Here is a 10,319-nt window from a genome sequence, read left to right as displayed (position 1 = left end):
CATAGTGAAATAGTTTACATAGTGAAATAGTGTTACATAGTGAAATAGTGTTACATAGTGTGTTACAATAGTAGAAATAGTGTCACATAGTGAAATAGTGTACATAGTGAAATATGTTACATAGTGTACATAGTGTTACCATAGTGTTACATAGTAAATAGTGTTACATAGTGAAATAGTGTTACATTAGTAAATAGTTGTTACATAGTGAAATAGTGTTACATAGTGAATAGTGTTACATAGTGGAAAATAGTTGTACATAGTGAAATAGTTACATAGTGAAATGTGTCACATAGTGTTACATAGTGAAATAGTGTTACATAGTGTTACATAGTGTACATAGTGAAATAGTGTTACATAGTGAAATAGTGACATAGTGAAATAGTTACATAGTGAAATAGTGTTACATAGTGTTACATAGTTGAAATAGTGTTACATAGTGTAAACATAGTGTCACATAGTGAAATAGTGTTACATAGTGAATAGTGTTACATAGTGAAATAGTGTTACATAGTAAATAGTGTACATAGTAAATAGTTTACATGTGAATAAGTGTTACATAGTGAAATAGTGTTACATAGTGAATAGTGTCACATAGTGAAATAGTGTTAACATAGTGAAATAGTGTCACATAGTGAAATAGTGCTTACATAGTGTTACATAGTGAATAGTGTACATAGTGAAATAGTGTTACATAGTGAAATATGTTACATAGTGAATAGTGTACATAGTGAAATAGTGTTACATAGGAAATGAGTGTACATCAATAGTTGACATAGGAATAGTGTTACATAGTGAAATAGTGTTACATAGTGAAAAGTGTACATAGTGAAATAGTGTACATAGTGAAATAGTGTTACATAGTGAAATAGTGTTTACATGTGAAATAGTGTTACATAGTGAAATAGTGTTACATAGTGAAATAATAGTGAATGTTCACAGTGAAATAGTTTACATAGTGAAATAGTGTTACATAGGAATAGTGTTACATAGGGAAATAGGTGTTACATAGTGAAATAGTGTATACATAGTGAAATAGTGTTACATGTGAAATAGTGTTACATAGTTGAAATAGTGGTTACATAGTGAAATAGTGTCACATAGTGAATAAGTGTCATAGTGAAAGTGTTACATAGTGAAAATAGTGTTACATAGTGAAATAGTGTTACATAGTAAATAGGTGTTACCATAGTGAAATAGTGTTACATAGTAAAATAGTGTTACATAGTGAAATAGTGTACATAGTGAAAAATAGTTACATAGTGAAATAGTGTCACATAGTTGAAATAGTGTTACGAATAGTGTTACATAGTGAAATAGTGTTACATAGTGAAATAGTTTTACATAGTAAAATAGTGTTACATAGTGAAATAGTGTTACATTAGTGAAATAGTGTTACATAGTGAATAGTGTTACATAGTGAAATAGTGTTACATAGTGAAATAGTGTGTACATAGTGAAATAGTGTTACATAGTGAAATAGTGTTTACATAGTGAAATATGTGTACATAGTGAAATAGTGTTACATAGTAAATATGTTACATGATATGTGTGAAATAGTGTTACATAGTGAAATAGTGTTACATAGTGAAATAGTGTGACATAGTGAAATAGTGTCACATAGTGAAATAGTGTACATAGTAATAGTGTTACATAGTGAAATAGTGTTACATAGTGAATAGTTACATAGTGAAATAGTGTACATAGTGAATAGTGTTACATAGTGAAAAATGTAGTTTACATAGTGAAATAGTGTTACATAGTGAAATAGTGTTACTAGTGAAATAGTGTACAAGTGAAAAGTTACATAGGTTAACATAGTGAAATAGTGTTACATAGTAGAAATAGTGTTACATAGTGAAATAGTCGTTACATAGTGAAATAGTGTTACATAGTGAAATAGTGTTACATAGTGAAATAGTGTTTACATAGTGAAATAGTGTTACATAGATAGTGTTACATAGTGTTGCATAGTGAAACATATATTTCACTATGTGACACTATTTCACTATGTAACACTATTTCACTATGTAACACTATTTCACTATGTAACACTATTTCACTATGTAACACTATTTCACTATGTAACACTATTTCACTATGCAACATTATTTTACTATGTAACACTATGTAACACTATTCCACTGTGAGGCCAAAAACCTGCCCGACTAAAAACAAAGTGTTACTTCATCGCCGTAGGTTTAATATTATTGGTACCCCGCTATAGGTACTCTGCCTGTTGCTTGGCATCATGTTGTGGTAGCATAACCAAGCAAGCACATTCAACAAACACAGACACCAAGGTCTTTTATTAGCTGTCGTCAGTTGAAAAGAGACAATTTCAGAGAAATGTTAATGTAATATTTTTTTGAGACATGATCTACACTGCAATACTCTACGATGAACTACAGTACTATGAGTCAGCACAGGCAGCGTAGTGCGTCTCAGGCTGGTCTGGGTGTGGTACTGTTGTGATGATGTCATCTCTAGGAGACAGACTGGGGACAGGTCATCCTGCCTCTGCACGGAGGTCAGGGTGACTGCCTTTACTATTTTGGATGTGACTTTTACCGTATATCTTAATTGGAAGAAAAAAGGGCCGTGGCTTTCTTTAGTGGTACGAACTTTAAGAGCTCGGAGTCCTCCTTGTCGTCCTTGGTGGGAGATGTTTTTAATCCACCTTTCTTGGCACGCGGACACCCAGACAAACTGAAAACAGAAAGTATGAAGCCGATAAAAAAAGGGTGGAAAAACACCTTGAACAATCGTCTGTTATGGTGGTGACGTTACTGTTTGAAAAGGGATGGAACATTATATGGAAGCATCGTATTTTTTTATTCTAATTGCCCGAAAGAAAGTGAAACATTTKAAATTAAAATAAAAGAAACCAAAACCGCTATTATTATAAATAGTAAATCCAACAAAGTAGTAAAACCAAACTAAAAGGATAAGCATATCAAAAATAGATTAAACTTGATTTTCACAATTGCGGATGAGTGTGTGAGTGTATGAGTCCTGCCTGAAACTACCRTGATCTCTTTCTAAGCTTCACTGGCCTCGTGTGTCTGTGTGTGTGAGGAGGAGGAGCGAGGGAGAGGGAGAGAGAAGGTCGTTTTGCGACTGTCTCCCATACAAGATGGAAAGCTGGTGGACGAAGGTTGGTAGTTCACTGATGAGCTCTGTACCTTCTGTGGGAGGCGTAGTTTCCAGTGTTATGTCCTGAACCATCACATCCTGGAGTGGGGCACCTGGGAAATCAAGGGGAATGGGTTAAATGTAAGCACACGGACAAATAGAACCATCACATTTGCCCCATAGCAACTGATGGGTGTGAGCGTGTAGGAGTTCTGGTTTGTCAGCGGAGCTGGGGGCAGGAGAATTACCAGGGCAGACGCAGTAACAGTGATGTTAGMAGTCCCAGTAAAAACAGCAGAAATAGAAGTACATAGAATTGATCATTTTAGCATACAGTAGTGACAGAACCAAGGAGAAAGCCCAGTGGAAGACAGACATACTTGAGTTCAGCAGAGTGGGTCGCCATGAGGGACCGAAGACTCTTATCAGCAAGAGGACACCCAGACAGACTGAAGGGAGAGAGAGGAGAGAGAGAGAAAGAGAAGAGAGAGGGAGGAAGATAAGAGAGAAAGAGGAAGAGAAGAGAGAGGGAGAGGGAGAGGGAGAGAGAAAGATAAGAGAGAGAGAGAGAGAGGAAGAGAGAGAGAGAGAAAGAGAAGAGAGAGGGAAAGAGCAGAGAGAGAGAAAGAGAAAGTGAGGGAGGAAAATAATCAAAGAGGAAATATAGTTTAAAGTTATTGGGAAAGTCTTTGGAAATAGAAAACAGCCAGCAAGGAAAACATTGTATTATTGACGCAATCTTAATGTAAATTGTTATATAAGTTAGCTGCCATGTCTCTAGTATACGGTGTGACTACATCATTGGCTTAGGGCCTGTGCTATATAGAGGGGCATACCATACCTGCGATGGGATGCATAGTTTCCAGTGATGTGGCCACTGCCATCACAGCCAGGAGTGGGGCACCTGGAGACAGACGGAGAGAAGAGGAGAGGAGAGGAGAGGAGAGGAGAGGAGAGGAGAGGAGAAGAGAAGAGAAGAGAAGAGAAGAGAAGAGAGGAGAAGAGAAGAGAAGAGAAGAGAGGAGAGGAGAGGAGAGGACGGTGAATGACAGTATCTCAGGGGAAAAGGGATCAGAAAATCAGAGAGAGAGAGTGACGTGGTGGACTTATTAAAGGATGCTTTGTATAGCCGTTCCTGCAGGGAGAATAGACAGACCATTGACTTACAGGAGCACATCTTTCTTGCAATCCTTTGGCTGTTGGAACTGGACCTTGAAGTTTGGGGTGGTGACCTCTCCAGGGTACTTCCGCTCCTCGGGGTAGTCCTGCATCAGGTCCATGTCCTCAGGGTCGGACGAGGCAAATGACCGCGCTGTGTGGTGCTCCATCTGTGCAATCAAATGGAATCAAGAAGAGTGGAAAACACAACCGAATACTTTAGTACATTTTAAATGGTTGGTTACGCATGAGTGTACACATGGCAACGAGCCTCCATGATCATAATGAGGAGAAGAGACAAGGACAGATGAAGGAGAAGAAGGTAGAGGACAGACCTCCTCTGTATCCTCCTCCCGTTGGCGGTTGGGTTTGGTGTAGTCCAGAGGCTCCTCCCAGTGTTCCTGTTTGTAGGCGTGGCCCGTGTGGGGCGAGGTCATGCCACTGTTGCCTCCGTGGTGCAGGGAGGAAGAGGAAGAGGAGGGGTCCGGGGAACATACCCCAGGGCTGGTGCCCTCACGTTTGACGGGCTTCTTCATGCTCAGGTCAAGAGTCCCATTCTCGTCCACSTCGATGTCCATGCTCTGCACAGGGCAAATTATGGTAATGCTGACAATCACAATAACATTACATTGTTTCATGTGATACACACCACAATGTATCACGACAAGTCTATCCCCAGCGCCTGTTATCTTAATGCCCCACCTGTCTCTCTTAAACACGTTTGAATGGACATGCATTGCCAACCGCGCTGGTCAGGCTCCATTTGTATTGTCAGATCTATAAGACCGGGGAAACAGAACCTCTCTTTAGTATTCATCTGAAATGGTATTCATATTGGCTGTAGAGGAGGCAGAGAAATCAAAGAGTTACACGCCGCAGCATGTTGGCTGTGGGGAGCAAGAAAAAAAATGGGCCCTGGTCCCAGAACGGTCCCTGGCTGACTAGCACTGCTACTGAGCTACTATGGCCATTAATCTTCCCTTTCTATCGCCCAACACCATGTCAGGAAATCAAAAAAGTATGAAACAGTCACTCTCCCCCACCAAGGCAAAAAGCTTTAAAAAAAACACAATATGGGGGAGAGTGCTGCTCCAATCACATCTCCTGTGCACAGAGAGACAGAGGGAGGAAGGGAGGGAGGAAGGGAGGGAGGGAGAAACAGAGAGATTCGGCCGGCAGATAATGAAAACAGACTACCTGGTGGAGGGTAATCCAGGGAACTGGCAGCCAAATTCAATAACAACATGAAAAGGATGAAGGGATAGAAAAAAATAAAGATAGGTGATGCAACTATACCTCAACACCATCCTCTTCCTGTTAATGAACGCCGGCAACGAGCCTCCATGATTCATAATAGGGAGAAGAGACAACGAGACACCCGCCATTGAAGCGAGACAGAAGGTAAGGCACAGACCTCCTCTGTGATCCTCCTCTCCGTCGCGGTTGGGTTTGGGTGTACCAGAGGCTCCTCCCAGTGTTCCTGGTTTGTAGGCGTGGCCCGTGTGGGGCCGAGGTCATGCCACTGTTGCCTCCGTGGTGCAGGGAGGGAAGAGAAGAGGAGGTCCGGGAACATACCCCAGGGCTGGTGCCCTCACGTTTTGACGGCTCTCTTCATGCTCAAAGCGTCACAGGCCACGTCCCATCCCTTTCTCCGTCGCCCACGTCGCCCATGTCCACATGCTGCTGCACAGGCGTCACAGCCTCCCGACTTGCTCCGTTTCGACCTTCCCGCCTCCGGTCCTATACTGTTCTACAATTCACACCTCAATTACCATTCTGTTGCACCATTTGTCCCCCCTTTGCTTCCCTGTCTCGAGTTACTACCACCACGCATCCATGTCGGCTAAAGTTCGCCCTACGACACCCTCTGTTCTATTCTTCCCAGCCCTGCCGTGCGTTCATCTTCAATGCTCCCACCTGCGTTCCTCTTTAAACACGTTGACCATGGACACTCATTGCCTAACGCGCTGGTCCACGTCGGCCTCTCCATGTGTATCTCTGTGTCATGATATCTATACGAGCTCATCGCCCCTGCTCCTCTGCGCGTCGAAAATCTCAGAACCTCTCTTAGTACCTCCATTCCGCTAAACTGCGGCCTCCACCTCTCCTCCAATATTGGCTTCTGTAGAGGAGCGCGCGGAGCCATGGATGAATCACAGATGTTTACACGTCCGTCTCGCTGCAATATGTGGCTGCTAGGGGGAGCGTGCGAAGAAAAAAAATAGGGACGTCACTGCCCGTCCCACGTAAACTGGGCAGTGGTCCCTCGAGGCTGCCAACTAGAGCGGACTGCCTGCCTACAACTCGAGCTCACTACTGTGAGGCCATCATAAACCTGTCTGTCCCACACTTTCTATCGGCCCAGACACCATGTCAGGAAAATCAAGAACCTGAAGAGTATGAGAAACAGTAACGGCCCACTGCTGCTCTCCCTCCTACAAATGGCATCTCTATAAGAACAAAAGCCTTTAAGACACAAATACGAACATGATCAAAGCAACAGGTATGAGTTGGTGGGAGATGGCTGCTCCGAAACACATATCCATGTGGCAGCACTTACGCTTGGCTCCAAAGAACGACCAGGGACGAGAGAGAGCCTCAGCGCCAGAAAGCGCGTACAAGAGGAAGGGTGAAGGAGCCGAAACCGAGATGTCCATCATATGAGAAGCATCTCGGGAGCTCGGTATCACCGTATAATTTATCGCAAACACACCATAGACTACACCCCCCCCGCCCCCTCGCCGAGACATGACGGAGACACAACTCACAATGCAAGCTAGCACCCACACACAAATTCAAGGTACACAACATGAAAAGGATGAACGATGATAGAAAATCTAAAATATAAAAAATGACGTGTGCAAATGTCAAACTCTTACTAGTCTTCTTCTAATCACCTATTCCCTCTTCTACTTTCCGTCTTTCCCTATCTCAAACGGCTACCACCTCTGCATGTCTTGATCCGCTCCAATAGTTCTTCAGTGGCATCTTCTCTAGGCCTCCAGCGTGAGCTCGTAGCAGACTGAGGAGAGGTAGGGTTTTCTGTGTGGAGCAAGTTAGGAGCTCTAGGAGACTCTGTCGCGGCCTCTTCTGCCTAGCGTAGACTACTCCACTTCTAGCACAGCTATAGGGAGCCCATACTCAGATGGCTGCCAGACGTCCGCTTAGGTGCCAGTAGAACCTGTCTTGGAACCCCATCTGAGAGAGAGCGCCTTGAGACATACGTGGTGATAGACCACCAAATCACTCGAGACACTGCTTATCAAGGTCTAGGCAAGCCCCCCTATTCTTAGCCCTGTTCTCCTTGATGACTGTTCTGGCTAACCATGTTCTTTGGAGTGGCTTAGTCTTTGGTGTCCAGTCGAGAGTGTTAAGATCTCTCAGGCAAGTTTACGACTTCCAAGAGGAGAGCTGCTAACCATCGGCCAACGTTTATGGCCCATTGCTTAGGGAACTTCCGAGATCAGCTCTTACGCACCATCGGCACGATACTAGTGTTAAGGTAGCTCTTGGCCTTCAATATAGAGGAAACCTTCTAGCGAGTCTCTCATGGAGAGCTCGGAGCTAACTCTTGGCAGTTTAGGGAGCAATATCTTGAGGATCCATCAGGGAGGCCCTCCATCTAGCGAAGTGCCCTTTTAGAGGGAGGGACCGTCCTACTTCCTGGGACTAGGTCCCACTATGTGTTACCTCCCTAGACTCCGTAGAGTGCTTCACCTACTGCCAATACTCCTTTAGTCATATAACATTCCGGTTACATTTGGTGTAGACTCAACCTAGCCTGTCATTGGAGCTCTAGGAGGGTACAGCTTAGGCATTGACCCCTACTAGATCTAGAGCTGACAACTGATACACTCATGGCCAGAGGCTACCCCTTAACTCCGTAGGAGGGTAGCAGCACCTACTGCCAAGTTAAGGCCCCCAGTATGATTAGCCTTGAGGACCGCAAAACCGTACGTCGCCATTGACCTCCAGTTAGACTTAGAAGGTCTTAACCCGTTACCCGTGCCCAGACGAACTCCGCGTTCAGAGCTTGGTGCCAACCTATCTCCAAGTTTACACTACAAATCATAACTTAGTTCTGTCGAGCCCCGTGCTACGGATATTCTCATCAAGGATACTTCCGCTACTCGGCCGTTAGACTGCGCTAGGCATCTAGGATCTTCACCGTAAACTGTACGGGCAAAGGCTAACATACCCGCTAGACTGCCATGCAGTTTAGAGTAACGTCACCTTTACGTGCACCCAAGAGCGTAATCGACCGCACCCTGCACCAACTCTCCTCCTTACTCTTTATTAACTCATTCTAGTGTAAGGTCGAACGGAGCCCCGGAGGGCTCCCTCTCCTAAACTGCCATAGATGTACACCCCTGAGATCTCCTAACCCCCGAATACGCCAAGGCCCCCGAGACTGCGACCCACCGACGGCCAAGACCCGACGCCACGCACTGCAGCACGCGAGCCAAACAGAGCCGGGCTGCGCAGGGCCCCATTTTCTAGGAACCCGTACTTGCGCGGGGAACGAGGCAGGAGACCGAATACCAGGAGAGTGCTCCGAGAAAAGCTCTAGGAGGCCGTAACCGGTGGCGGTAGCTTGGTTGGCAGTAGTGAGATCTAGGAGTCTAGCGGTGGGTAACTTGGCAGTAGGTTGAGCTCTAGGAGTCTAGGGGGTAGCTTGGCAGTAGGTGAGCTCTAGGAGTCTAGGGGGTAACTTGGCAGTAGGTTGAGCCTAGCGAGTCTAGGGTTAACTTGGCAGTAGGTGAGCTCTAGGAGCTAAGGGTTAGCTTGGCAGTAGTTGAGCCTCTAGGGATCTAGAGTGGGTAAGCTTGCAGTAGGTGAGCTCTAGGAATCTAGGGGTAACTTGGCAGTAGTGAGCTCTTAGGAGTCTAGGGGTAATTGGCAGTAGGTGAGCTCTAGAATCTAGGGGGGTAGCTTGGCATTAGGTGAGCTCAAGGAGTTTAGAGGTTAACTTGGCAGAGGTGAGATCTAGGAGTTTAAGGGGTAACTTGGCAATGGTGAGACTTCTTGGAGTTCTAATGGGTAACTTTGACACAATCAGGACAAAGAACACATATGTAGCAGCAGATATAAACAGGGCTTAAAGATAGGGGGCTTGCCAACCTTGCTAGCCAGGTTCCTGGTGCTTGGTGCTCAGGTTCTCAGGCCTCTCCCAGCAGCGCGCTGGACAGGTTTAGGATAGCGGTGGCGTTTGGCAGCCATGTGGGCTGCCTGGGCTTCATGGGAGTAGTCGTAGGCGAAGAAGGAGGCAGTCTTTTCCAAAACCTGCCATGCAGGCTGAGGCTGGGAGACAGTGAGACTTGGGGGACGAGAGTTTAGCTGAGGGAGCATAAAAAAGAAAAACAGAGATATTTAGCTATATAATTCGTGTCCTGTGTGTGTCTGTATTTGTGTCTGTATGTGAGCGGGGGAGGTGGTGGTATGTGTGGGCTAAAGTATATACGGCCATATAGGACAACGTTTGCTACATTTTGAAGGCTTTGGGTGAGGCTTCGCTGGTCGGCTATCTTTGGGAGCAAGCATGCACTTTCCCAAACACCTGACAGTCGAAGAGCTTGCATAATCAAAGGAGACCTGGAGTAGTACTTCTCCAAGCTCCTTGGCCAGGTTGGCACGAGGTGTGGCAGGCACCATAGTGGGCTTGTACTGCCCATAGTGAGGTACTTCCAGCGCTTCACAAAGCAACATGGGCCTGGAGGGGAAGAGAGAGAGGAGGGGTGAGTTAGAGAGAGAGGAGGAGGGAGAGAGAGAGACAAAAAGAGAAGGAGAAAAGAGAGAGAGAGAGAGGAGAGAGAAAGAGAGAGAGACATAGAGGAGAGAGAGAAGAGAGGAGAGAGAGGAGAGAGAGAGAGACGTGAGAGTAAGAGAGAGAGAGAGAGAGAGAGAGAGAGAGAGAGAGAGAGGAGAGAAAGAAGAGAGAAAGAAGAAGAGAGAGAGGAGAGAGAGAGGAGAGAGAGAGAGAGAGAGAGAGAGAGAGAGGGGAGAGAGAAAAGAAGAGAGCGAAGAGA

General features: G+C 45.2%; 1 protein-coding gene across 1 annotated transcript in view; it reads right to left on the bottom strand.

Annotated features, from left to right (window-relative positions):
- LOC111976820 (myelin transcription factor 1) overlaps positions 1–10,319 on the bottom strand; it is a 58,055-nt gene that overhangs the window by 10,541 nt on the left and 37,195 nt on the right. The window contains 13 exon segments of the mRNA XM_070447754.1: positions 2,626–2,709; positions 3,186–3,248; positions 3,516–3,584; positions 3,977–4,039; positions 4,303–4,463; positions 4,629–4,872; positions 9,264–9,279; positions 9,424–9,472; positions 9,474–9,506; positions 9,508–9,564; positions 9,567–9,630; positions 9,780–9,862; positions 9,865–10,003. Coding sequence (XP_070303855.1) covers positions 2,626–2,709; positions 3,186–3,248; positions 3,516–3,584; positions 3,977–4,039; positions 4,303–4,463; positions 4,629–4,872; positions 9,264–9,279; positions 9,424–9,472; positions 9,474–9,506; positions 9,508–9,564; positions 9,567–9,630; positions 9,780–9,862; positions 9,865–10,003 — 1,125 coding nt within the window.

This window comes from Salvelinus sp. IW2-2015, linkage group LG17, assembly GCF_002910315.2.
Source record: "Salvelinus sp. IW2-2015 linkage group LG17, ASM291031v2, whole genome shotgun sequence".
NCBI classification, from domain to species: domain Eukaryota; kingdom Metazoa; phylum Chordata; class Actinopteri; order Salmoniformes; family Salmonidae; genus Salvelinus; species Salvelinus sp. IW2-2015.
The sequence above is the reverse complement of the archived record's forward strand: the minus strand, read 5'-3'. Positions and strand labels throughout refer to the sequence as shown.